Genomic DNA, 25644 nt, shown 5'->3' on the forward strand with positions numbered 1-25644 from the left:
AAGGTTAGAACAATTTACCAGCTCTCCATAAAGACTTTGTCTCTGTTCAAATGACAGAGTGCAGCAAGTGAGGCTCCGCGTTCGTTCTTAGTCAGGTACTTACAGACTGGTTCCAGTCCATACAGACGCTCCACACCGCCATCAATAAGCTTACGAACAGAGCAGGTCAAGATAGAGTAAGCCGCAAGCAACCGGAGGATCCGGTCGACCATGACTGGAGCATCAGGGTTCGTGGTCGGAAGATGGGAAGCTATCTCGGAGGGGGACAGTTGACCGCCATTCTTGGATATGATCTCGAGCAGGTCAAGCTCTAACGCCGATGTTAGAACCATCGGAAGCACGGTGGCACCGGCGAGCTGCATAGCAAAGAGGTTGGCCTCTTCGTCGGAGATTTTTGCTGGAGTGAGCTGTGTCTCAGCCAAAGATCCCATTATGACTCTGTTTTGTTTCTTTCCCACCTTTTTAAACGGCTTTGGTGTCTGTTTCGAGAGTGAGGTGATGTGATGAGTTATATTTATACTAAAAAGATACTATATATTAAAATTGGTGCCCTATTATTAGATTATATAGCTTACATTTTTTTATAGTTGCATATACGGAATTACCCACCCTGAGTCCCTGACGTTTCAAAAGTGAACAGATGTGGGTGGGTGGGACGTTAAATGTCGTCGATGACCAAAATTAATAGGAAAGAAACGCATAGCTTATGCCACAGTTGGTGTGGTTTCAAACTTTGAGCTACTACATTTTTTTGGGCATATATTTATTTATAAATATCTCCGTGAAATATGTCTTAACATCCCATGCAAAATAATATAATTTAAAAAAAGATATGAGATTTAATAATTTGATCCATGTAAAATCAATATGTTAGAGATATTATCAAGTTTAAACACTTAAATTGATATTATTCAATAAAAAAAAAAACAGCAACGCTCTTAATTTATAGACATTTTGCTTATTGTATATAAATCATTTTTTTGAAGAATTTCAAGATTGAATCAAACCCGAAATAAATTAAAAAACGAGTAACCGTGAAATTAGATATACATATATTTTTTTTTAAGTAACACTGATTTTGTTTTAAAGTCAAATTCTACTATCCATACTCTTATATTCCCCAAAGGTCCAAGAAAATGCTTAGTTATATCGTCTAAGTTAGACGGTCTAACACATCTTCTCTTTTTGGTTATACACCCCAAAGACCTCTATGAGTGCGATTTAGAACTATTGTTACTGAAAAAAGTATGTTAGCTAGCTCTATCCCATTATATGCAAACGCAAATTGATTAATAAAATATATACAATAGTTAAAAACAAGACTAGCTCTATCAAAAGTCATGTCGAACAATGTGCAATGTGCACTCTTCAAAAGTTATTTATCAACGTAACCATGGTGGAGCTTATGCCCGTAATCTCGTAGCCTTAAGACAACCAATCTAGACAAGATGAATTAAGAAGTAAATTAAACGGCAAAAAAATGGGATTAAAAATTGAAGGAAAACACACAAAAAAAAAAATTAGCTAGAGTTCATCATGATCAAAATAGTCTTCGTCGTCCAATTCGTGGTGCAACATCTCTTCGAGTGATAGTTTACCATCTTTATCCTCATCCGCCTACAAAATTAAAATAGAAGAAATTATTGGACGTTAATATATAGGATTAATATACACATCTACTTAGACATATATAGTTAATTTCACATCAACATTGTTTTTTTTTTTTTTTTACCAATTAATGTTCGTAAAATCGGATTAGACAATAACATATACATACAAGATTAAAGTTTTTCTCAAAGTTAATTATGAGAAAGAAAGGTTAAGATAAAGATATACGTTGAGAGAGAGAGAGAGAGTCAGAGAGACTGACCTCGTGACAAAGGAAAGTAGAGTAGTATTTGGCGTAACTCATCTCACCAGGTTGAAGATAATGCAAAATGGGCCGAAGCTCATCGGCCACGAGAAACCTGTCTTTGTCTCTGTCCAGCTCTGCGAACAGAAGCTGAGGCGTTGGCACACTTTCATCCTCCTCCTTCTCGAACTTTGCGAACTCTTTGTACATTTTGTATGCGTTCTCTACAAACTCTTTGTACTCTAGCTTCCCATCACCGTTCGTGTCCATGCCCCTATATTTTTTTTTTATATCAAACAACACGTACGTACGACGTCTTTTCTACTTAATTATTCCTACATTCATCATCTTAGTTATAAACGACCATTTATATCACGAAATGCTTACGTCATTCGCTCCTTTAGAACCCATCTTTGAATATCTCCGTTTCTGCTGTCTTCAGGGTGCAAGAAACTGCATGTAAATTGATTTATATTATTATTTCTGAAATATTTATATATATGAAAAGAGTTTTTTTTCGAACTACTGTATTAAATGAATTTACTTGTTGAACTCTTCAATGTCGAGAGAGCCATTATGGTCAAAATCGGAATTCTTGAATTTCTCCATCCACCAACCAGCTTCACCGTGACCCTTCTCGTTTCTCTCTGTATTCGTTTCATCATGGTTCATTGCATAATGAACAAGAAAGATCTTGAAAAAAATATCAAATACGCAAAAGTTAATATAATCAATTACCAATGTCTTGCTTAGAGAATTGAGGCAGGTACTCTTCAAAAGTTATGACACCATCCTTGTCCTTATCTTGTAGCTCGAGCTCGTTGGCGGTTCTGTAACCCATGTTGTCCTCGGTCTGCTGCATCATCCATGTCTGAAGCTCTTTCAAGCTCACAAACCCATCTCTTGGTGATGCGTCAAGCAGAGGAAACAAGAATTTGATCCTCATTGTCGTGTTAAGCCTCCTTTCTTGTACAAAATACTCTGCAAACGTATCATCTTTGTCCTCCTTCGCAGCCTCAACGGTATTTGTACCAGCTTCTTTCTCATGGGACAACCTCTCTATCCTGGTTACCAGAGGGTCAAACACAGGCAGTTCAAGCCTGCGCCCAATGCGACTGCTTATAAGACCCTCAATAGATTCAGTCTGGTTTTGTTTTCTCGGAGCAAAGAGTATGAGGAAGATGAAGGCGACGGTTAGTAGGACGTAAACCACCACCTTGGCCATTTTCCGGTAGCCAAAGGTGGGGTTCTATGGAGAAAAAATTGAAAGGGCAACGAAGATTGCTAAGTTTTTTTTTCTTCTTTTTTGGCTTTATTGAGGTAACCGATAAACTCATTAATTTATGTTCTATCAACCGTTTTTTAGCCGCCAAATTCGGTTATTCCTTTGTTGAGAATCCAATGAGTCTCCCTCTCTCTATATATGTGTATATATAGCAAACCAATAAAACCGGTTACGATGTTACAAAGCCTGAAGGAACAAAAGATTATTGCAAAAGAAGAAGAAATTAAAGAACAAGACTTCCAAACATCCAAGTGATTTTTGTGTTGGAACGATATGGTAGGGATGAGAGAACAGTTAAACGCAAAGAAAAGCCTTCTTACTAAGTCACTTGATCATATACATTGCAGAATTAGAGAAGACGTGGTTAGTATTTGTTTAGTCTGTCTGTTTTGCAGTATCTCGGATCCAGGGCCAGTCTGATTCACAGAGATCGAGCGGAGAGTTTCCGTCATCATCTTTAGCAGCTGTATTAGCTTTCTTCTTCACCAGAAACTCAGCGATGGCTTCTCTGTCGCATACAACAGCATAATGCAAAGGGGTTTGGCCTTCATTGTCCTGTTCAACACAATAACCAAAACACATGAATATAGAAGTTGGTACTTGTTGCTCGAGTAGGAATTTCTCTTTCTTTACCTTAGCATTCACATCGGCGTTCTTATCGACAAGAACTTTGGCGATGTTGAAGTGGCCACGGTCTATAGCCCAGTGCAACGGTGTGCGACCTTCACTGTCTGCAGTTCACGGAAAATTAGAGAGCAAATCCAACATCACGAGAATAAACTTTCAAGAAACAGAATTAACAAACAGAGAACTACTAACCCTTCGCATTTACTGGAATGCCGCTTTCAATGCTTTTCAGCAAATTATCAACTTCTCCTTCTCTAGCAAAAGCGTGGATAGCATCAATCTTCCTGAGAGATAAAACAATTGAAGATGCAAGAATTAGTGAGCAGAGGATTAGTGTTCCATTCAGAGTTCCAAAACATTGTTGCCATGAGACAATTGTAGCCATTCCACCAACAAAACATTGTTGCAGCTAGCATGAAACAATAATGATACATAATAACCTGAGTTTATGAATCTTTGATTTTCCATAGGTGAAAATTACGATATATATATATATATATATATATATATATATATATATCTTATCTAGACAATCAGCAACCAAACAGAGAACTCAAGGCAAAAGAAGTAAAACACAGAATAACACAAGAAGAGAACCTTACAACTCATTTTCAGATTCCTCGTCATAAACCAATGAGCTAAAAACTGGCCCTGGCCCCATGGTTCCTCTTGAATTGGAGGCTGCATCATCCCCACCCCCACTGTCAGCTTTCTGTTAGAGAAGATCCACATGAACAGGTCCAGAGGGTTAAAAAAAAAGAAGCAAAAAAATGAAAATAAATAAGAGGGAAAATAAGATTTCTACCACGCCACCGTCTAACCAAGTTGGGTAAAGCTGAGTGACAATCTCAATATACTTCTCCATCGCTTCTTCAGGAGGCATAGCACCCAGTTTCTGCCATGTTTGCCTGATAAAGAAGAAGATCATCAATCAATAGAACCATGAACAGTCAATAGTTAAAGCAACGAAACCACATCATCTGTAGTACCATAAGGCAAAAAGCTAGCTAGGTGATAACATGATACACCCAATACAAGTCCTCATGCACGAAAAACCATAAAAACCTCAACTTTCTGACTTAAATCATTCTCAAAAACAGTAGAACAAAAACCCAGAAACAAATATAGAAGCTAATGGCACAAAGCAGAGAGAGAGAGAGAGAGATACCACTTGGCACGAGCAGTCATCTTGAGAGCTGAAGGCTGAGGAGCAGTGCAGGGCCCTTCAGTAGCAATTTTATACAATCCGTAAAGCTGCTGCTGCACATCGCTAGGTACCTTCTGCGAAAGCCGATCCGAAGCGGCGGTAGTGACGAAAAGAGTGGCGGCGCTGAAAGCCTCATCGAGTTCCGTGCTCTCGACGCCTTCCCAATCATCATCTTCTTCCTCGCTATCGTCACCAGCGACGCTATCACTTCTAGAGCTACCCTGCTCCGCCACAATCGAATCCGCCTCACCACCTCCGCCGCCGCCGCCGCTAGATAATTCGAGACCTCGCGAGTCAACCCCTTCCGGTTTAGACTCCAACTGAGGCTCCTCTGGGTGACGAGTAAGCGAGAGATTGTCTTCTTTAAACGTGACTACGATCGAGATCAGCTTAGCCAGAAGGTATGAGAAGATCAAACCTAAGATCACAGACTGAGCAAGTTGAGCCCAATCACCCATTACTTCCGAAAACCGAAATCAAATTTCTCAGAAAAACGAAAACTAGCGCCGACAGTTAAAAAAAAAAAAACCCTAGAAAAAATTCAAAACAGAGTCACCAGGAGGACGAAGAAGAGAGAAGGGAACCCTAGGGATCTGGAGAGACAAAAAAAGGAACAAGCTAGCTTGTGTTGTTGTTTTTTTTCACCGATTTAGTCACCAAAAAAAAAAAGAGAAGTTGCTTTTTCGTTGTGGGGCGTTAAGACTTTTTATTGAATTGAATGAAGTTTAAAGACGACGACGACACAACCCAAAAAAAAAAAAAAAAAAACTTGGCGAGGAGTGACGACAGATCACATATGAGTCTAATTGAGGAAGAAGTGAACGTGTTGTTGTACCCTTAAATTTTTTTCTCCTCTCTAACCAACAAATAATATTCCACAATAACACGTAAGAAATTGAATTTTAATTTACAACAATGGTTAAACTTTGCGGTGGGATCGTGGAAGAAAATACATCTAGAAGACGTGCATGGTGTGGGGATGATTAAAGGGCTTGAATCATACGACACGTAAATTGATATGTATCCATAAGCAAAAAAAAAAATAAGGTAGACCACAAACTTGAACGCATTAGATTCACGTGAAGTGGGCGTGACAATGAAATCCAACTTTTTTTTTTGTTTCTTCTCAAAGTTTTATAACAAAAGCAAACAAAAAAGAAAAAAAAAGTCATACATGATACTATTTAATTGTTCCACTTCCCAACATTGCTTGCTCAAATGAGCATCTCATGTAGAAGAAACCCAAACCAACCCACCCATTTGAGATGAGTGAATCATTTACATGGAATACTCATTTAAGCAAGAAACATTAGGAAGTGGAAGGAGATTTTATCACTTTTTGTGACTTTTGTCCATGAGATGAGTGTAAGAGAGATGACTCTATTCATATATATATATATATATATATAAGCAACGTGACTGCACAAACTATAGAGAAATTTACGGATATACCCTCTACTCAAACAAGAAACTACCCACCAACCCAGGCTACCATACTACTTAATATCTTAATAACTCAAGACACACTTAACCAAACACTTGAACAAGACTTGTAAGTAAAGCCATGGAATGGTAGCTAAAAGCTTGACTTTTATCCAACAATCAAACATTCTCAACCAAACCACATCCCTGGGGGATTCATTCCCCATTGTATAGTAAATCAACACAAAAAAAGGTATTTTTCTCAATTACTTACCCTTTTGATCTGTAAGGGCTCACTTTAACCTGTGGAATTGTTTGAAAGACTATTCGTGTTGTTCTCCATAACGGCGGTGGATGTTTTCCCCTTCTATGAGCTTCTCAACTGCATCGAGAGGAAGACCCACCAGCTCTAACGTCTTTTCCCACACTCTGTGTGCAGTTTCTGTGTTGTGTGCTTCTTCGGAGGGATTTGCAGGGCGGCAATCTTGAGAGATGAACGGACAAACAGGCCAATCATCTGTTTTTAGTGTTTCCCAGTACTCTGGAATCTGAGGGTCTGTAGCCGAGAATAGAGAACTTCTACAACCTTCTTGGGGTGAAAATATGAAATATGGTATGATGGCGTACAGAGCTTGAAGAAACCTGGGTAGATCCCTGGCCTACAAAATTTGTAAACAAATCGGCAATTTTATGTAATGAAATTCTGACAAAACAGAGTAATCCTGCATTTGTAACTTAATGGAGTGAAGCTTATACTCACAACATTTGTTAGGACAACACCGGGAGATAGACAAACGACGCTAACTCCTGTTTCCAGAGGGAGCTTTTTGAATAGAATGCTACTAAACATAATCTGGAAGATGAAGGGAACCAGAGACTTAGCTCACCAGTTTCTCAAAATAAGCTATTTCAGAAATACATAACTGCTGAAGAAGGAAAAATTTAAATACCATTACTGTAAGCTCACCTGGGCAAGCTTGCTGCTTGAGTATCCTATAAGGCTTGAGTACTTACGTCTACCAGAGACAACATTCATGTCATCCGGGTCAACAAAACCGACACAATGCATCTACAAAAGCAAACCCCACAACTCATTAACTTGAATCGAAAAGAAAATACCCAACGACAACAAATGTAAACTGTTCCAGTTTTCATACAAACAGCAATGCCACATAGTTTCACTGAACTGACTAATGACGTATTGCAGGTGGTAGAATTCGGTCATGGTAGTATAATTTGGGTCGAAACTATCAACAAGCTTGGGTTTGTTTCGTTCCTCTATACCAAGACTCTGTTGATATAATATTTTGAGAGAACTATGTTGCTCATCTATATATTCTACAATCAATTGACAAGAACAGGATACAACCAAATCAAACCTTTACAGCATATTACTCATACCAACGAGAACAGAAAAGTAGAGAACAGAGACTTAGAGCCAGCAGTGTCAGTGATGATAAAACTTACAACGGAATTCACATTGATGATTCGGCTAGGAGAGCCTCGGATCAGAGACGGCAAAAGAAGCACTGAAAGTAGGGCTGGAGCTAAATGATTCACTTGCATGTGTTGCTCGTATCCATCCTCTGAGAATTTTTGCGCCTCTGCACAAATAAGAGAGCTTAGCATTTTAGTTGGTTTCTTTCCTCAAAATATACGGTAGAAAATGTAGCCATCTGACGACCATTCATCTCAAAAAGAAGCCCATCGGACAGTTCCATAAGCTGTAAATAATAGAAGACTTGCTATAAATAATGTCTTACTTTTAAGTCCTACGACTCTAGGTTTTTCAATCAATGCTAGACATGCTAGTTCTCATTAATTGGGTCCATCAAGTTGGACTATCGAATATGATGAATGGTGCATAAGTATTACACTGAGATTTGCTTAGCATAAAAACGCGAAGATGAAATTAGATACAGGAACAACAGAAGGAAAACTCAATGCTTTATAGCTAAACGGGCAGTTAAACCAACCTCCCATAGCAAACACGCCGGCATTGTTAATCAGAACATGCAAAGGTCCTAACCGGGCGTTCCAAGCATCGGCAAATCTCACGACAGAATCTAGTGATAGAAGATCAACTTCCATTGCCTTTACAAAAATCAAACAGGGTATCATCATCAGCCTTATCCAAAGTGTTATAGACCAATACTTAAAGTCTCTAACTAATATACAAGAAATTGGCTTAGCCACAGTCTACTAACTAGAAACACATATTGTTTGAAGTTTATATTGTACTAAAATGCTTTACATATGACAGTCAATACACATTCTTCACTATTTTCAGTCCCAACATTACACATTATTAGCCACAGAAACTGCAACAAGTAAATCACCAAAATAAGAACAGATTATGAGGTTACCTCGATATTAAGTGGTAGACCTTTACCAGACCACTCGTTCTGCCATTGTTGTATCAGCTCCTGAGCTGCCTTTGTGTTCCTCACGGCCATCACAACATGAGCACCAGCTTCAGCAAGCTGCCTGCGAACAGATAAGCAAAATAGCTAAACAAGCTTAGGAAAGTTTCCATCAATTCAAGTCCCAAAACAAAAGCAAACTTCGTCGTGGTTATCAGCAAGCCCCAAAACACACGAAATCAAACTCAATTGGTAGTGAATCTGAACACTAAGTCGGGGGGAAGAGAAAAAAAACCTAGCGGTCTCGCGACCAATGCCGCTGGTGGAGCCAGTGACAACGCAAGTGAGGTCGTTGACGGAAGGAAGAGGTAGAGGGTTCTCCAAATGAGAAGCCGTAATCCTCTGGAAGAGAATCTCCCCGAAAACACTGCTCCATCCTCTCATCCACTCCATCCATCCCAAACTCTGCTTCTTCTTCGCCGGAGATAGAGACGGAGACGACGCCGTTTCGTCACTCATCTTCTTCTTCTTCTTCTGGAGTTAGATCTATGACGTCTCGCACAGCAGGAAAAGACAAAAAGTGTATTTTGTCAAAATCTCTATGGCTTCGTTTAAACAACACCTCAACTCCTGGGACAACAAATATGGGCCGGCGAGATTTTTGAGACCCACAAATAGTTTTTTTTTTCCATTTATATCATCTAACTGGTCAATGGTCACGGACTCATGGCCTCATGGGTCAACGATTGATTACGCATTGTAGTGTTTCATAACATGATTTTGCTGAAGACATCAGTGGATGCTATGATCGATTACAAATAGTTAAAAGAGAATATATGATGCATCGCTATGAAAAGGGAACTGGATGGAGATGAAGGGAAACATGACAAGTGAATACAGTTGCTCCTAATACAGTACAGGAGAAGGAGGAGGAAACGACTGTTGAGTCGTTTGAATGCATTCAAGAAGAGAGACGAAATAAATCCTCAAATGGAGACTTTTTTTTGGAAATTGTCTTATGACAACCCGTCTTGTCGTAAACTGAAGCCATTCTTGTTTTTATGTTGAATGATTATGATTGATAAACCTGATCAAGATCCCCTAAAGGCCTTGGCAATTCGAGTGGGAACGTCATTAAAGAACTAGAGTGCTTACAAGATATTTTGCAGAAGAACAACTATATTTTCATTTTGGACAGTGTGTTACACATAATAGCAACTTCGTGTATGTAAAAAAATTAAAAATCAGAGGTAGTTTGACAGTTAGTACAAGTCAAGAGACTCGAGCACTCTACCAGCTTGGATGTGAAGAGCAGTGATTCTTTGTTCAGGATCTCCTGTTGAACCGAATTGACTTGCCGCCCATATCAAAGAAGCGGATTTTTCACCCAAAAGGCGCCTGATGTCTTCATTTACACTCGCAATGGGGGAACGATCCTTCCCATTCACATGTCCAACTAACAGTAGTAAGAACTCTCCGCATCTTAATCTGCGAATCAGTAAGAACTAAACATGACCAAAAGCTCGACCATGACCATCGGTAATGGATGATACCATTGATGTATGATTAATGATATTAGAGTTGGAACTCTATAAGATGCATGAGATGAGAAGGTTTTACTTGACAATGCACAGGCTATTCTAAGAATTTGACAAGAAAATCGATCTGAAATCTTACTGAAAGGATTAAATCAGAAGAGACTACAGAAAGAAAAAAATCCTAGTTGACAGCAATTTGTAGTGTAAATACTGCAATGTAGCCTAATGCAAATTGCCACAACCTACAAAACACAAGGCTATGGAAAAAAAATGAAAACAAAAACTTGTTAATTCACCTGAGGTTTTCATCAGCTTGTTTGTCTCGCATGAGCATGGCAACCTCCTCAATGCCATTGCAGGCTCCAAAATCCTGGTACCAAAATCAAGAAAGGAGAAATGAGAAACGTTCGAATAAAATGCAAGTGCCAGTTTGTTCCGTTGATATTCTTAGAAGGCTTAATTACAGGTTTCAATTGTGTATCTGCCATTCTGCCTGAGACTCAAAACTTGATAAGAGAAAAGCCGAGTTCTACCAGTGACAGAAGAATCACAAAGAACCAGCTTTTTATTTCGTTTCCAGTTACCAAAAATTAGTTACTAAAAAAGAGAGAAGCTGAATACTTACCACCTGATTTGCTGAGGAATCCAGCAATACTGAGATTAAGGCATCCAAGCAGGCCCCTTGCTCCAGTACTCCTCGTGTTGATAATACATTCATCATTACCTGAAACATTTATCAGCATCTCAATCACATTAACAGCCCGGACAACCAAGAAACTTCCCACTGCTTCAAATCTGATCTAAATCATGAAAAGAGTGATAAATGATCACAAAGACTCGCCCTTTACGCCTAATCAGTGTGACAAATAATCATTCTACAACATAAAATGCAGGATTTTAGTTTCTGTATGCATATATGGTCAATTGGTCAGGCAATGGCATATCACCAATGATCATCATCACATGTTCCACAATACTAGTAATAAGTAACAAATGAGAGTCTTACGCGGACTGCACCGTGCTTATGAGCCAGAACAGTACTCTGAGGATGAAGAAGGCAACAACCTTCGAGAACCCTAAGTGCAACAGCAACCTCAGCATCCGTAGAAGGACTCGTTATCTTCATCGGCTCCACGCTGAATATATGATCCAAGCTCGTCACTCTATCATCCTCAGTTTCTTTCAACGAATGTCTGAAAAGCACTGGAACCACTGCGAAAGCATCACGAAACCTCCATCATCAGAAACACACATTACAACAGCATCGATTTGGGAAATGACAATGAGAGAAATTTAAAAATTATCCAGACGTTGGAGATCGGAAATGGTTTGGGTATGAGAGAAGAGGCGAATGATGGAATCTGAATCGGCGACAGTTCGGAGAGTTTTGAGAAGAGATCGAAGGCCACGGATTCGAAGGAAGGAGAATTCAGCGCAAGCGTCGCGTAACCCGGTTCGGAGGGATAGTGTCAGCTCCCTGTAAAGTCTCTGTGTGTTTAGAGAAGTCACCAGCTCTTCAACTACCATCGCCGCCGCGTCTGATTCCTCACCCGTCTCCGATCCGGACGGATTCTCCGGCGTCGCCGCTGATACGCCATCGCTCCATATCGGCTTCTTCAGATACATTCTCTCTCCTCTCCTCTCCTCCTCTCTCTCTCTCCTCCTGGTAAATCAATTTTGTTGGCCTTGCGCCAAAAACGACAACCACTTGGCTCTGACAAACGTAAAGCAGCAGCACGTTGTATCTGATGAGAGAAACGGCACGCTTTCTTTTCTCCTCATGGTTCTCTTTCAAGCAATTCAATGATAAAGTCTTTAAGATTTTCCATATTACACTTACAAAGGAGAGTACCGAGCTAAAACACAAGAGAAACTATTAACATCTTTATTGACAGAGACGCACAAATCCAAAAGTTTGAACACAAGAGATACATAATTATTACGGCAATGAAGAACTGGAAAAATGGCTGATTGATGACTAGTGAAATCCCTCAAGATCGGAATTGACAAGGCTAACGTTTATCTATGTACAGTTTTTGAGCCAGTCCAATAATGAATTCAAACATGTTCCCCTCAGTTACCAATCTTCCTTGACAATCTTAGCCTTTTCGAATATGAACTTGCCTTCCTTGTACTTTTGTGAGGTCTCATATGCTCGCTCGTACTTCCAACCCAATGGTTCATTACAGTCAGCACAAGATATATCAGCCACGGTGTGGAGACCCGTTAGAAGATGCCGGTCCTCTTTAGCCCCTACTACAATGTTCATAGCGTGGGAGAAGAGGAAGGCTCGCCCAGTTCTTCCCTGGTAATGCAAGACAGTGATTAAGAAGAACTTGGTATTCACGATCAAGAAACACAAATGCTGGGAGTGCCAACAAAAGCTTTTGAATTGATTCTTAACCAACAAGTCAACAACAAGTCATATTCAAAGAAACACTAGTCTTGTTGTTTATAACAATCTGATTCAAAAGGCTACTACTTTGAAGAGTCTTATGTTTTGTTCCAAGGATCAATTTTCAAGTTTTGATTTGATTCTATCACCAATTGATTCTTGACCAGTAGCATGGATCGTTGAGTAGGAAAGACAAATAAACTCAAGCGGTTTCCCAAAATATGAAAAACAGGGTAATTCTCATCTCCAGCTAAGTCTAAAGTGTGATTCTCCACTTTATTCTCTACATCTATCACATGATATAACACAAGGAAAAGAAAAGAGATGATGAAGCTGAATCAATCACCTGAAAAGCCTTAGAGATGATATCATCGTGAAGTCCTACATGGTTTCTGCAGTTGCAGCAACTATACAGTCTTGGACCAATCGGGTGAGCCATTTTATCAAACACTTTAAGGGCGTGATCAATTTGCTCCAAAACAAATCAAGCAAGTTCTCACCTTTTTCACCAATAAACAAAAACCCATTAATACAATCCAAAACCCATATGGAAACAACAAATCAGGGGTTCTTCTGAAGACAAGAGAATTAAGTAAAAGAGAAACCTTTTTCTAAAATCTGCAATTCAGCAAGCTCCAAACTTCAATGTCTCAACCAAAAAAAAAAGAGGATAAGAACAGTGAAGCAGATGTTAGCGTGCAAGATTAGAGATATTACCTCAAAATTCAATAAACAAATAAGAGTGGGACAAGACAAGAGACCAACGAATATAAAATATACAATAGTAATATACTATACTGGTAGGGTTAAGGTTAAGGGAAACGAAATGAGATATTCCCGGAGAGGAAATTACGCAGTAGCATACACAATTCAGTTTTTATAAAAACGGAAATGGAGGAAAAAAAAATCAGAGGAAAGATTCGATTTTGAGCTTGATGTGAAAATTTTAGAGAGGATCTTAATCTTACTAGGGTTTTAACGGATGAGATCGAACAAGTAAGCAAGATGAATTGAGTGGAGGGTTAGGTTGGAGTTGGATAAAAGTTTTGATCTTTAATAGACTCTCTATTAATTTGATCGATCATATGCCGTGCAGCGACTGTCTTGTGTGACTTCTCTCTTTCTGGGTTTTTGCTTTATGACTCGGGAAACTGAGAAAAAATAGCAACGGTGATGAAAAAATTGGAATTTGTCTTCGGTTCGGTTCGGTTCGGTTTATGTTAATCCAACAATGTATCTTTTGATTTTTATATTGTTCGGTTCGGTTTGGTTTGGTTTGATTTGGATTTGATTTTATTTTTTCTTTAACGCTATGGAACAAAAAGACTTCCATCCAAGTATCCAACCAAACACGTGACCAAGTTCCACTAAAATAGTATTGAATTTTCGAAATCACCTGTCGGTAATATACTGATGACAATTTATACAACAAAAGGTAATAAGAATATAAAGATACATACAAATTTCCTTTAAGTTTCCTTTACTTATTTTTTTTTGTAACTTAATCCTCCAGGAGATTCTTGACTATAGTTTCAATATCTCTTGGTCAACTTGAGCTTCTCGAGTACAAACATGCCTTCTTTGTACCTCTGTCTAAGATCGAAGGTCTCGACATACTTCCAACCCAACGGTTCACCACACTTACTGCACATCACATCTGCCACCACGTACGATCCTGTTATCAGTTTCCTCCCAATCTTCGGTCCAACCACCACGTTCATCGCGTGCGAAAACATAAACGCTGGTCCCGAAGCTCCCTATAATATCCATATTAAAAAAAAAAAAAAACACTTTGTTATTTGTTACCGATGGAGACTATGAGTTATTTATTATCTATAGAAAAAAAACTTCTGGATAAGAAATGAAAGATGAATGTTGGTACAACTAAACAATCTTTAAAAATTTTGTTGTTACCACGAATTTTTTGGAGATGATATCTTCACCGAGAGCTAATGGATTCTCGCAGTTTCTGCAGAAATAGGTAGGAAGAGTTTTGTTTTCTGCCATTGGTCGATTCGATGGATATCGAAAGCAAAATAGGAGAGTTTGTAAGATTGGATGAGAGACGACAATGAAGATGATTTCTTCTTATCGTTTAGTTCTTGTGGAATTTTATCGTGCGTTGACCCCCCAACACTTGCATTATTTGCCTTGTTGGTATGCGCCACATTGCCAATGTTTGTGCTATTGAACTATTGGGCCAGTTATGGGTGTATAAAATAATAGGCCCAATTGAATATTAATTTTAGTCACTCGTGAAAATAGATGAAAGCTCGATCGTTGCTCCTTTCATCGTCTCACCAACTCTCATGGAAGCTACTCGCCCCTATAAAATTGATACTTGATATATTGATTGATATGCCCACCCGTGGGGTCTTTGTTTAAGCGGTGACGGACTGTGACACACTGATACTTGGTCCATTTTAAATACACTGTACAATTACGTTGTCATAAACATAAACAAAAACGTTATTAAGCTTTAAAGAAGGATTATTTTTATATGTATAATCATCAGATCATGAACTACATAACACTAATTAAATTTTTAAGTACTGTTACGTGAATTTCTCAATAAAGGTTTTTGGTTTATGGTTTGGTTCGTTTATATTGAAATTATATATTCCACCCCGTTCCCGTGTAATTGTAGATGAGTTGTACTTGTGGAATATAAGGAGGATGTGGTATATTAATTTTAGGTCGGTACTTCATCTAATTAATGACGAGATATCTCTTTTGGCTCCAAATCTTACTAGTTTCATTTTCACTGTCTCTTCTTTTAGAAGTTAGTAGAAGTATACAATTCAATAACGTAACGATGCTGATATTTCTTAAAATACATTAAAAACAAACAATATAGAAAGTCTTTTGTCTGGTATTTAGCTTTAGATTTTGGAGCGTACTTTAAAGTTTAAAGTCGCCTCCGGCTCCTAGTGATTTCCAGCTAAACAGTGGTCACACATTAAATAAAATAACGAGGGTAGCCCCGTTTTCAAATTCATCCTTTGAAAAGCCGAAAAAGGCACATTTACTTCTTGTGATTCACACATATTAACATTTACCATATTCATATTATGTAAAAGTTACCAATTATAAAATTGATTGTGTGAATTACGCATACGTACGGTATCGTAGGTTGATTTTATGGTTTAAAGTTATAATGATTATTGATTAAATAATGTTTTGATCGGTACATATATAAAGTTAGATTTATTGGCTTGTTTGGTTTGAAATGTTAGATGTGATATACTTTGTTTAGTTAACCCGTGTTCCGTGTACAGAGTCATTGTTTGGTCAGCAGATTAGGACTTAGGAGTATGCAATGACTAGATCGCACTTGTCCATTGTCCCAAGTCGCAATCGTCTTCAAAACCGGCATGAAACATCTCTTTTTGAATGTAATAAATGACAACTTAATATTAAATCCCTTTTTTAGTTTATTTATTCAAAGTCTTAATAAGATTCACATTGTGTGTCCCCTACTACATATCATAAAACGACAGTTGTTATCAAATTATCGACGTACTTATTTAAAGTCAGGTCTAAAGGTTAATCTATAAGCGGTATATATCCAGGCCCGACCCACAGGGGAAACAAATAAAGCCAAAAATTCGGGCCCAAAATTTTAAAAGCCTCTTTCACTTAAAAATCTGTTGAACCAAAGACATTTTTTTTAAGGATATGTATAAAGATTTTTTTATTTAAATGTAAAATGCTTTTTCATTTGTAAGATATATAAAAGGCCTTAAAATATTAAGTTGTGGCAAAAACCTATAACTTTTGTCATAGGTGAAAAAGATACATTTTTAAAATTTTGCGTAGGACCCTCATTAATGTTGGGCCAGCACTGTATATATAAGTTTCTGCATTTTCTTGACGCTATTATGTGTTGATCCCGCACATTGTAGTTAATTAATGGGAATAAATAGTAAGGGTGCACAACCATTGTTTTAAGCTATGCATGCAGATCATTCAAAAATTAAGTTGTTTGACTAATCTTTCAAATTTAATAAATTTCTTATATAAATATATCAACTAGCTAGCTCAGTGACACCAAATTTAAGTATTTTGGAGACACATATATAGAAGTAAATCAGTTTTTGATACAATCTATCGAATATTTAAGAGTTAAGCCCGTCAATGTAATAAGATGTTGTGCAACTTGTGTCAAAGTAGTCGATATTGCGGAGTTTTGTGAGGCTCAAGTTTATGTAAAGATAAAAAATTTGGATATATATATATATGTAATTATGTCTAGTTCACGTGTTTACGAATAATGTAATTGTGGTTAAGGTTATTATTGATTCGTTTTTAACGTAGTTTGAAAATTTGCAAAAGCCGAACTTTGCTAAAAAAAAAATTGGCTCTACTTATCTAACCAATCCAATTCCCCCCCCCCCCCNCCCCCCCTCTCCTCCCCTTAAATTGTTTGACAGTTTCGATGTAGATGACTAGATGGGGTCCTTAACTAGAAGGTAAGTGGACCTGCGTGGCAGCAAAAATATATCAAGTGGTGCAATGGTTTAGTTGCAACTTGAATTATATAAACGCGTCCCACAGTACACTACAAGTTGCCGTTTTCTTTTGTATTCCCGATATATCAGAAAACGACGACTTCTCATACTGACCCAAAAAGTCTCTGGTTTGAATATGATATCATAACTGATGCATTTAAGGTTCTTGTGTGATCACTACACTAACCAAAGTTGACCATAGGTTAACGATAAAAACAAGAAAATTTCATAAACTTTGCGTATCAATATCATAATACAAAATTTTCTATTCTGATCTGATCGTTTAAGAAGATAAAGCTGTGATTAGTACAGCAACTTTTTCCTTAGTAGTTAAAAAGGTCGAAACAAGATTTTAAGATAAAGTAGTTTAGATCAGTCATATATACATGTTTCGTTTTTTTTTTTAAAGTTACAAGGTTTGTGGTGCACCTGTGGGTGGTGCTATAGTGACCACAACAACAACATAACAGAGATTATACAGCCTGGAGCCTGGAGTGGCTCATTTGTGCGGTGAATAACTCCGTTATACCCATCATAAGTTCATAACTCATTGAGTGTAAACAAGTTAAACCAAATATTTTCTTTCCTTGCCCCCCATGGAATTTGTTTGTACTTATATATTGTTTTATTTTTCGGACGTACATGCATCATATCTAATGCTTCTGTATAAAAAAAATTATATGTCTCGACTCTATTTTTGTTGGCTTCCTTATTTTAAAAACTACAAAAAACTATGTATCGGCTTAGCTGTTTTCTTCCTTACTTTTACACTTGACCCATCACTTGTCGTTTTCTACTCTGATTTATTCTCTTTCTTTTGCATATAATTTCATACATCATATAATATATCTGTCGATCCATTTATATAATTTTCAATAGTAACATGTGAGTGAGAAAAACAAAAGTTTTTTAGTGGGAAAAGACAGAGTTCCTTAATGGATATATACACATTAGTTCAATAATTGCGATTATTCAATATCAAGATCTCTTACATATATATAAAAAAGGTCACTCATCCCCTAAAGATCGGAACACAGTTCTCTTTAGTAGAAGAAAACGATGGGAGAGATAGCAGCAGAGTTCGCGGCGGTTGTGGACGATGATGACCGGTGCGTTGTACCGGAGGTGGAGCTCACTGTACCCAAAACCGACGATTCGTCTCTACCGGTTCTCACGTTTCGTATGTGGGTTCTTGGTATAGGCGCGTGCATTGTACTCTCTTTCATCAACCAGTTTTTCTGGTACAGAACGATGCCGTTGAGCATCACCGGAATCTCTGCTCAGATCGCCGTCGTGCCGCTCGGACATCTCATGGCGAGGGTGCTTCCGACGAGGAGATTCTTGGAAGGTACGAGGTTTCAGTTCACCTTAAATCCAGGTGCCTTCAACGTCAAGGAACATGTTCTGATTACCATCTTTGCGAATTCCGGCGCCGGCTCTGTTTACGCCACTCACATACTCAGTGCTATTAAGCTTTACTACAAACGCTCTCTTCCTTTTCTCCCCGCGTTTCTCGTTATGATCACTACTCAGGTTTCACTTTCACTTCATCATCATCTCTCTGTTTCGTGCTTTTTAGTCACCTTTTTAATTTCTTGAATCTTGAAATCGTTTCTTGTGTTTAGATTCTTGGATTTGGTTGGGCTGGTCTCTTCAGGAAACACCTCGTTGAGCCTGGTGAAATGTGGTGGCCAAGCAATCTCGTTCAAGTCTCTCTCTTTGGTGCGCTGCACGAGAAAGAAAAGAAATCAAGAGGAAACATGAGTCGAACTCAGTTCTTCCTAATCGTCCTCGTTGCTAGCTTTGCTTACTACATCTTTCCCGGTTATCTATTCACCATGTTAACATCAATCTCATGGGTCTGTTGGTTTAATCCTAAATCAATTCTAGTAAACCAACTCGGGTCAGGTGAACACGGTCTTGGTATTGGATCCATTGGTTTTGATTGGGTTACCATTAGTGCTTATCTTGGAAGCCCTTTAGCTAGTCCCTTGTTTGCTTCCGTCAATGTAGCCATCGGTTTTGTGCTGGTCATGTATATCGTCACGCCTATTTGTTACTGGTTTAACATATATGACGCCAAGACCTTCCCTATATTCTCTAGCCAGCTCTTCATGGCTAATGGCTCACGTTATGATGTTTTAAGCATTATTGATAGCAAATTCCATCTCGACCGCGCGGTTTACTCTAGGACCGGCTCCATCAACATGAGCACCTTCTTTGCAGTTACTTATGGTCTCGGGTTTGCTACATTGTCTGCCACCATTGTCCATGTCCTAGTCTTCAACGGAAGGTATATAGTTATTCATGTTCAAGTATGTATTGTTCACTGTCCGAAACTAATCTTCATGTCTTTACAGTGACTTGTGGAAACAGACAAGAGGGGCGTTTCAGAAGAATAAGAAAATGGATATACATACGAGAATCATGAAGAAAAACTACAGGGAGGTTCCGTTGTGGTGGTTTTTGGTCATCCTTTTGCTGAATATAGCGCTCATCATGTTCATATCCGTGCACTACAACGCCACCGTGCAGCTTCCTTGGTGGGGAGTGTTGCTTGCTTGTGCCATTGCCATCACTTTCACTCCTTTGATTGGTGTCATAGCCGCCACTACTAATCAGGCACCAGGTTTGAACATCATAACCGAGTATGTTATCGGCTATATCTACCCGGAACGTCCTGTTGCCAACATGTGTTTCAAGGTCTACGGATACATTAGTATGACTCAAGCGCTAACTTTCATTTCCGACTTCAAGCTCGGTCATTACATGAAGATCCCGCCTAGATCCATGTTCATGGCTCAGGTATGTTATCAATTGGTTTTGAGATAGATGCCAATAAAAAAAAATATATAGCTGATCAAGTTGTAACAAGTGCAGGTTGTGGGGACGCTTGTGGCGGTTGTGGTTTACACAGGAACAGCTTGGTGGTTAATGGAAGAGATTCCTCATCTCTGTGACACAGCCTTGCTTCCTTCAGACAGCCAATGGACTTGTCCCATGGACCGTGTCTTCTTTGACGCCTCTGTGATCTGGGGACTAGTGGGACCACGTAGGATGTTTGGAGACCTTGGAGAATACTCAAGTGTCAACTGGTTCTTCCTCGTAGGAGCCATAGCTCCACTCTTAGTTTGGCTAGCTACAAAGATGTTCCCGGCTCAGACATGGATCTCCAAGATTCATATCCCTGTCCTTGTGGGAGCCACCGCAATGATGCCACCTGCAACAGCGGTTAACTTCACCAGCTGGCTCATCGTTGCATTCATCTTTGGCCACTTCATTTTCAAGTACAGGAGAGAGTGGTGGACGAAGTATAACTATGTGTTGTCAGGTGGTTTAGATGCTGGCTCAGCTTTTATGACCATACTTCTGTTTCTAGCACTCGGTCGAAAAGGAATTGAAGTGAATTGGTGGGGAAATTCTGGCGACCGTGATACATGTCCCTTGGCTTCCTGTCCAACCGCTAAAGGCGTTGTCATCAAAGGCTGTCCCGTCTTCTAGCTCATGAGACAAAAGCATATAACAAGTGCTTTGTACAGAACACACAGCAAACTGATTATTCCAACTCTCAGAAAGGTCTTTACTCTCCAAGAACTATATCTTTGTCTTTGTGATAGCTTTAAATTAGGTACTATCCTGTTCTATGACAGGCCAAATGCTAGTGATTCTATATACTGATTTTTATGCTTTAGAGATTTGTTTCGCCTCTTAAAAGCTAGCTGCTAGTTGAAATTGTAATTTGTCAAAGGGATATAGCAGAACAGAGCTTAAACAATATGGTATGGCCTTGCATAGAAAGAAAGAATAACACATTGATTGCATAAAACTTTAAACTTGTCTTTAAATTTAACATCAACAAAAATATAGCCAAGGAAATTAAACAATCAAACTACTGCATCGAGTCTTATAACGCTATGATCTCTTTGTACGCATTGTTGCGTGCTATATACCATATACCTTAAAAGTACTCTTCTTCTATCTGTCTCCATTACTGAATCCAGAATGTGCGTATGTATAACTTCCATTATATGTTAAGGGGGTCTTCTTCTGTGTTTCTTTCTTCAAGGGGTGTCCAGTCATTTGTTTCTGCAAAAAACATAGAGAAGTTATACTGACTGTAAGCAGAAAGTGTGCTAGAGCAAATCAATAGCCCCAATCCAAATAGAAATAGAGACAAACATACTTGGCTTGTCAACAATCATCATGAGCCGCCTTTGCAGGAGACTTGCAACAAAGAGGAAAATCGAGCACATTCCAAACATGACCGTGATAGGGAATGCATTTACCTTCAGAGCACATAAAACTAGTCAGTACCACAACACAGAGACATGGGACAAGAAACTTCAGCTACTATTGTGCAGAAAAAGAATGTTGGTGGACTTACATTGTATAATACAACGCAGACAAAGATATTCAGAGGAATGCGGAAAAAGTTCATTATTGTGCTTCTGGCTTCTTCAGGGATGTATTGGGATCTCATCTTCATAATGGATGGCCAAAACAGTCCTACACACGCCTCGAATATACAGAACCCAAGGAGCTGAAAGCAACCTGAGAAAGAGATTCCTCCACCTTTCACCTTGGAAGGTGCTATGAACAACTGAGTCACACATCCAATTGCAAACAATTAATTACTCACAGATAGCACCAAAGCGCGCAAAGTAGGANCATTCCAAACATGACCGTGATAGGGAATGCATTTACCTTCAGAGCACATAAAACTAGTCAGTACCACAACACAGAGACATGGGACAAGAAACTTCAGCTACTATAGTGTAAAAAAAGAATGTTGGTGGACTTACATTGTATAATACAACGCAGACAAAGATATTCAGAGGAATGCGGAAAAAGTTCATTATTGTGCTTCTGGCTTCTTCAGGGATGTATTGGGATCTCATCTTCATAATGGATGGCCAAAACAGTCCTACACACGCCTCGAATATACAGAACCCAAGGAGCTGAAAGCAACCTGAGAAAGAGATTCCTCCACCTTTCACCTTGGAAGGTGCTATGAACAACTGAGTCACACATCCGATTGCAAACAATTAATTACTCACAGAGTTAAAGTCAGCACCAAAGCAGGCAAAGTAGGATTTTCACAAGAAGCTTTTTAAAAAAAAACTTACAGTCATTAAGATTGGAAGCAATAGTGCAGCACCGGAAACTAGGAAAACAATCTGCATGTAGCTCTCTACTCTGGGAGTTGAACGAGCTAACAGACGAGATGCAAGGGAACTGCCAAGCATCGAAGCCAACATAAATGTTGCAAAAATGAAACCATGGGGAATCTCCTCATCGTTCGGGCTTAGAGCAGGAGTCCAGAGGAATACAAAAGTATACATAGATCCTTCAAAGAGCGACTGGATAGCACCCAACAGTGCTATCTTTTCATCTGATGAAAGATAAAAAAAACTCATGTTATCATCATACATTCTTCAAAACTCAGGGAGGACAATGAGAAAGAAGAAACAAGACATGGAACCAACACAATACAAATGTGAAGCAAAACAGGAAGCAAAATCTAGAAAGGGAAACAGTATTTTCAACTCACCAGAGGCAATGGCCACTGCAGCACCTCTGAACTGGGTAAGCAAATCCTTGTTTTCTGAAGGATCTCCATAGTTTTCTGTCCATGATGATAAAATGACAGCCATTCCGATAGCAAGAAAGCATGCAGCAGCATCAAATGGTGCTACAGGGCCAAGAGCGAAGGTATCCACAAGCAAGTTCCCAAACAATCCAGCGATAATTGCGACAAGACCATTGCCGAAAAACACTGCCTTTGAAAATGTTACAGACAGCCATTGTTGCTCAAAGCCCCTCTGCATACATCACACATAAACACACTATTTTAGACATAACAAAGAAGACTAAACAGAAAACAGCTTAATACAGTATAACTTGCTTTACCTTATTGTGTTCAGCAACTAGCCATGATTCAAATGATGAAAACAGAAGGGAAGTAGCGATGCCTCCCAACACACGGCCTACCATCAAAACTTTATATTGAGGAGAATGCTTGGTGATGCAGCTCAATATGTAGGTAATACAATAGGTAATGCATGCCCTCTTACGACCCCTGAAACAGAATACAACATTATGCAAAATTACTAAAAGAGCTAAGATTTCACATTTGCTTAAAACATAAAAGCATCAGAGAGAGAAAAGCTCACTGTTTGTCGGCTAGAGATCCAACGATAGTACCAAACAACATAGAGGAACCAAAACCAGCAATGAAAAGCTGTCCAATGTCCCCTTTACCAAATCCATAAGTACTATANCTCTTCTTCTATCTGTCTCCATTACTGAATCCAGAATGTGCGTATGTATAACTTCCATTATATGTTAAGGGGATCTTCTTCTGTGTTTCTTTCTTCAAGGGGTGTCCAGTCATTTGTTTCTGCAAAAACATAGAGATGTTATACTGACTGTAGGCAGAAAGCGTGCTAGAGCAAATCAATAGCCCCAATTCAAATAGAGATAGAGATNGACCATTGCCGAAAAACACTGCCTTTGAAAATGTTACAGACAGCCATTGTTGCTCAAAGCCCCTCTGCATACATCACACATAAACACACTATTTTAGACATAACAAAGAAGACTAAACAGAAAACAGCTTAATACAGTATAACTTGCTTTACCTTATTGTGTTCAGCAACTAGCCATGATTCAAATGATGAAAACAGAAGGGAAGTAGCGATGCCTCCCAACACACGGCCTACCATCAAAACTTTATATTGAGGAGAATGCTTGGTGATGCAGCTCAATATGTAGGTAATACAATAGGTAATGCATGCCCTCTTACGACCCCTGAAACAGAATACAACATTATGCAAAATTACTAAAAGAGCTAAGATTTCACATTTGCTTAAAACATAAAAGCATCAGAGAGAGAAAAGCTCACTGTTTGTCGGCTAGAGATCCAACGATAGTACCAAACAACATAGAGGAACCAAAACCAGCAATGAAAAGCTGTCCAATGTCCCCTTTACCAAATCCATAAGTACTATAGAGATAGTACACATATGGACCCTGCAGCCAATCACCCGCTGCAAATCACAAAACAAAACAGTCAGCGACCCCTGGTGGATCGTTTATGTAATAAAGCTTGAAACTTTAGTTACTAATCTCGTACTCATATTAGTGGAGTAACATTTTCTTCTTCATTCTCTATTCTACATAGAAATTGAAAACCCTAAATGTTCAGATGTGATATGGAACTCTCCATGAAAGACAATACTTGGCAACAAAAACAAAAGAGGATCTAAATCTGAAATCTCCCACCACAGCCACAAAATTAACCTCTTCCCAACACCCAGATCGGATCGGAAAATGCTTTAACCGACATTATCAGGAAAAGAGGAAGATAAAAAGAAGAGAAGAGCCTCTTCGTACCCATCATGAGCGAATAGACGATGAGATAATTGTTCTTGAAAGAATTAAAAGCTGAAGAAGTGTTGACACGATCCTTGTTGTTCTTGCTAAGCTCCAACGCCGCGACGACGAGACCCAAAACCCCAAACACCAAGTAGTAGAACACCTCCATTGTCGTTCGATCCAGACAAAGAGGAAAAAAAAAAAGATTGAGTTTTTATGTGAAGAAACTATCAAGGCGAGACTATATTATGTATATATATATCTCCCCACTGCTTCTTCTTCAGCTTCAGCTTGATTTATACTCCACACTCTCAGTGAGGACGCGTAAAGGCCATTACTTTATTGGTTAAAAATAATATTCCAAAGTCGCAATGTACAAATCTGAAGCAGCGTGAGAGAGAGTACGCAGTCCACCGTGTTTTTAAATGCAGAGGATAAGAAAATATATACGTGGCACGATCATGACGGTGATTTGGAGTGATCGACGGTAAAGAGAGTGTCGGTGGGGAGTGGAGAGACAGACACACAGAGGACCCCATACGGTGAGGGAGTGGGGGCTGATGCATCTTCTTAAATCTTAAGCCGTTGATTTAGTTGTACGCTAATTTGTTAGATTAATTATAAGAGTCCATCCATATTTACTCATTAGTGGAAGTGGGACAGAACATGAGTAGAAAATTTCAACGAGTGATTTGGTTTTTATTCCACTAGGTTCTGTCTTGTGGGCTTACTGGTTGCCTTGGTAAGAAAAATCTCAATTATTTGATTACGGAATATGGTCGACACACATATTAAGATTAATTTTGTACAAAAGCATAGTCAAATTATAGTAATGTACGAGATGAAGTTTTTACAAAATGTTTATAATTTTGAAACATGAAAAAAAAGAAAAAAAAAGTCACAATTTACCCTATGTAGTCTATGATAAAAATTAAAAAAAAAATTATTATCTGGTATCCGCTAAGAACCTAATTCGAAAATAAAATAATCAGTTTTCGTAAAATTAGTGATGGTATCAGGCTACTATCAGCAAGCATCAAATATAAACAGACAATTTATCTACTAAG

The 25644-nt window shown here is 38.7% G+C and overlaps 9 protein-coding genes across 15 annotated transcripts in view; 1 reads left to right on the plus strand and 8 right to left on the minus strand.

The window, feature by feature from the left end:
• Positions 1–431, minus strand: part of LOC104717445 (flavone 3'-O-methyltransferase 1-like) — a 2095-nt gene extending 1664 nt beyond the window's left edge. The window contains exon 1 of the mRNA XM_010435005.2: positions 19–431. Coding sequence (XP_010433307.1) covers positions 19–431 — 413 coding nt within the window. The remainder of the gene's footprint in view (positions 1–18) is intronic.
• On the minus strand, positions 1332–3216 carry LOC104717444 (calumenin-B-like). The gene is made up of 5 exons (XM_010435004.1): positions 2591–3216; positions 2397–2499; positions 2240–2305; positions 1871–2126; positions 1332–1617 (listed from the first exon to the last, which is right to left on the minus strand). Exons 1-5 carry the CDS (start codon positions 3075–3077, stop codon positions 1525–1527), a joined length of 1005 nt encoding a protein of 334 aa, XP_010433306.1. The 5' UTR covers positions 3078–3216; the 3' UTR covers positions 1332–1524.
• On the minus strand, positions 3322–5816 carry LOC104717449 (acyl-CoA-binding domain-containing protein 2-like). Its single transcript, XM_010435012.2, has 6 exons — positions 4933–5816; positions 4570–4672; positions 4367–4476; positions 3957–4048; positions 3771–3868; positions 3322–3692 (listed from the first exon to the last, which is right to left on the minus strand). The coding sequence occupies exons 1-6, from the start codon at positions 5427–5429 to the stop codon at positions 3513–3515; spliced, it is 1080 nt and encodes a 359-aa protein (XP_010433314.1). The 5' UTR covers positions 5430–5816; the 3' UTR covers positions 3322–3512.
• LOC104717448 (retinol dehydrogenase 12-like) lies at positions 6466–9401 on the minus strand. 3 transcript variants are annotated; one of them, XM_010435008.2, is made up of 7 exons: positions 9052–9401; positions 8760–8880; positions 8370–8487; positions 7795–7997; positions 7361–7462; positions 7154–7246; positions 6466–7052 (listed from the first exon to the last, which is right to left on the minus strand). In XM_010435008.2, exons 1-7 carry the CDS (start codon positions 9273–9275, stop codon positions 6717–6719), a joined length of 1197 nt encoding a protein of 398 aa, XP_010433310.1. In that variant the 5' UTR covers positions 9276–9401; the 3' UTR covers positions 6466–6716. The 3 variants fall into 3 exon arrangements, with proteins under 3 accessions (XP_010433310.1, XP_010433313.1, XP_010433311.1); XM_010435011.2 differs by having other exon boundaries at positions 7873–7997; positions 9052–9399; XM_010435009.2 differs by having other exon boundaries at positions 7861–7997; positions 9052–9397.
• On the minus strand, positions 9874–12046 carry LOC104717450. 2 transcript variants are annotated; one of them, XM_010435014.2, is made up of 5 exons: positions 11656–12046; positions 11301–11506; positions 10920–11018; positions 10591–10664; positions 9874–10244 (listed from the first exon to the last, which is right to left on the minus strand). In XM_010435014.2, the coding sequence occupies exons 1-5, from the start codon at positions 11918–11920 to the stop codon at positions 10019–10021; spliced, it is 870 nt and encodes a 289-aa protein (XP_010433316.1). In that variant the 5' UTR covers positions 11921–12046; the 3' UTR covers positions 9874–10018. The 2 variants fall into 2 exon arrangements, with proteins under 2 accessions (XP_010433316.1, XP_010433315.1); XM_010435013.2 differs by having other exon boundaries at positions 11605–12046.
• LOC104717451 (protein yippee-like At4g27745) lies at positions 12160–13839 on the minus strand. 4 transcript variants are annotated; one of them, XM_010435019.2, is made up of 4 exons: positions 13658–13839; positions 13295–13307; positions 13036–13189; positions 12160–12599 (listed from the first exon to the last, which is right to left on the minus strand). In XM_010435019.2, the coding sequence occupies exons 3-4, from the start codon at positions 13126–13128 to the stop codon at positions 12372–12374; spliced, it is 321 nt and encodes a 106-aa protein (XP_010433321.1). In that variant the 5' UTR covers positions 13129–13189; positions 13295–13307; positions 13658–13839; the 3' UTR covers positions 12160–12371. The 4 variants fall into 4 exon arrangements, with proteins under 4 accessions (XP_010433321.1, XP_010433318.1, XP_010433319.1 ...); XM_010435016.2 differs by having other exon boundaries at positions 13295–13329; XM_010435017.2 differs by having other exon boundaries at positions 13295–13338.
• LOC104717453 (protein yippee-like At4g27740) lies at positions 14028–14810 on the minus strand. The gene is made up of 2 exons (XM_010435020.2): positions 14604–14810; positions 14028–14446 (listed from the first exon to the last, which is right to left on the minus strand). Exons 1-2 carry the CDS (start codon positions 14694–14696, stop codon positions 14222–14224), a joined length of 318 nt encoding a protein of 105 aa, XP_010433322.1. The 5' UTR covers positions 14697–14810; the 3' UTR covers positions 14028–14221.
• On the plus strand, positions 18087–20975 carry LOC104717454 (oligopeptide transporter 6-like). The gene is made up of 4 exons (XM_010435021.2): positions 18087–18733; positions 18826–19493; positions 19561–20005; positions 20081–20975. The coding sequence occupies exons 1-4, from the start codon at positions 18260–18262 to the stop codon at positions 20699–20701; spliced, it is 2208 nt and encodes a 735-aa protein (XP_010433323.1). The 5' UTR covers positions 18087–18259; the 3' UTR covers positions 20702–20975.
• Positions 20999–24916, minus strand: LOC104717455 (molybdate-anion transporter-like). Its single transcript, XM_010435022.2, has 8 exons — positions 24596–24916; positions 24105–24249; positions 23842–24010; positions 22752–23022; positions 22327–22592; positions 22003–22218; positions 21384–21486; positions 20999–21286 (listed from the first exon to the last, which is right to left on the minus strand). Exons 1-8 carry the CDS (start codon positions 24744–24746, stop codon positions 21225–21227), a joined length of 1383 nt encoding a protein of 460 aa, XP_010433324.1. The 5' UTR covers positions 24747–24916; the 3' UTR covers positions 20999–21224.

The sequence above is a fragment of the Camelina sativa genome, chromosome 10 (assembly GCF_000633955.1).
Source record: "Camelina sativa cultivar DH55 chromosome 10, Cs, whole genome shotgun sequence".
Classification (NCBI taxonomy): Eukaryota; Viridiplantae; Streptophyta; class Magnoliopsida; order Brassicales; family Brassicaceae; genus Camelina; species Camelina sativa.

Excerpts from the sequence above, each read along its gene's own strand:
- LOC104717444 (XM_010435004.1), bottom strand. The coding sequence starts at position 3,077 with ATGGCCAAGGTGGTGGTTTACGTCCTACTAACCGTCGCCTTCATCTTC. Across the intron at positions 2,127-2,239 it reads GTTCTAAAGGAGCGAATGAC|GGGCATGGACACGAACGGTG; the intron begins GTAAGCATTTCG and ends AAAAAAATATAG. Across the intron at positions 1,618-1,870 it reads CTACTTTCCTTTGTCACGAG|GCGGATGAGGATAAAGATGG; the intron begins GTCAGTCTCTCT and ends TTAATTTTGTAG.
- LOC104717449 (XM_010435012.2), bottom strand. The coding sequence starts at position 5,429 with ATGGGTGATTGGGCTCAACTTGCTCAGTCTGTGATCTTAGGTTTGATC. Across the intron at positions 3,869-3,956 it reads CATTCCAGTAAATGCGAAGG|ACAGTGAAGGTCGCACACCG; the intron begins GTTAGTAGTTCT and ends CGTGAACTGCAG. Across the intron at positions 3,693-3,770 it reads ACGCCGATGTGAATGCTAAG|GACAATGAAGGCCAAACCCC; the intron begins GTAAAGAAAGAG and ends TGTGTTGAACAG.
- LOC104717448 (XM_010435008.2), bottom strand. The coding sequence starts at position 9,275 with ATGAGTGACGAAACGGCGTCGTCTCCGTCTCTATCTCCGGCGAAGAAG. Across the intron at positions 8,881-9,051 it reads ATTGGTCGCGAGACCGCTAG|GCAGCTTGCTGAAGCTGGTG; the intron begins GTTTTTTTTCTC and ends ATCTGTTCGCAG. Across the intron at positions 8,488-8,759 it reads GTCTACCACTTAATATCGAG|GCAATGGAAGTTGATCTTCT; the intron begins GTAACCTCATAA and ends ATTTTTGTAAAG.
- LOC104717450 (XM_010435013.2), bottom strand. The coding sequence starts at position 11,920 with ATGTATCTGAAGAAGCCGATATGGAGCGATGGCGTATCAGCGGCGACG. Across the intron at positions 11,019-11,300 it reads ATAAGCACGGTGCAGTCCGC|GTAATGATGAATGTATTATC; the intron begins GTAAGACTCTCA and ends TAAATGTTTCAG. Across the intron at positions 10,245-10,590 it reads CAAGCTGATGAAAACCTCAG|ATTAAGATGCGGAGAGTTCT; the intron begins GTGAATTAACAA and ends ACTGATTCGCAG.
- LOC104717451 (XM_010435019.2), bottom strand. The coding sequence starts at position 13,128 with ATGGCTCACCCGATTGGTCCAAGACTGTATAGTTGCTGCAACTGCAGA. Across the intron at positions 12,600-13,035 it reads TCATCTCTAAGGCTTTTCAG|GGAAGAACTGGGCGAGCCTT; the intron begins GTGATTGATTCA and ends TTGCATTACCAG.
- LOC104717453 (XM_010435020.2), bottom strand. The coding sequence starts at position 14,696 with ATGGCAGAAAACAAAACTCTTCCTACCTATTTCTGCAGAAACTGCGAG. Across the intron at positions 14,447-14,603 it reads TCATCTCCAAAAAATTCGTG|GGAGCTTCGGGACCAGCGTT; the intron begins GTAACAACAAAA and ends TGGATATTATAG.
- LOC104717454 (XM_010435021.2), top strand. The coding sequence starts at position 18,260 with ATGGGAGAGATAGCAGCAGAGTTCGCGGCGGTTGTGGACGATGATGAC. Across the intron at positions 18,734-18,825 it reads TCGTTATGATCACTACTCAG|ATTCTTGGATTTGGTTGGGC; the intron begins GTTTCACTTTCA and ends TCTTGTGTTTAG. Across the intron at positions 19,494-19,560 it reads GTCCTAGTCTTCAACGGAAG|TGACTTGTGGAAACAGACAA; the intron begins GTATATAGTTAT and ends ATGTCTTTACAG.
- LOC104717455 (XM_010435022.2), bottom strand. The coding sequence starts at position 24,746 with ATGGAGGTGTTCTACTACTTGGTGTTTGGGGTTTTGGGTCTCGTCGTC. Across the intron at positions 24,011-24,104 it reads GGATCTCTAGCCGACAAACA|GGGTCGTAAGAGGGCATGCA; the intron begins GTGAGCTTTTCT and ends ATTCTGTTTCAG. Across the intron at positions 22,593-22,751 it reads TGCAGTGGCCATTGCCTCTG|ATGAAAAGATAGCACTGTTG; the intron begins GTGAGTTGAAAA and ends ATCTTTCATCAG.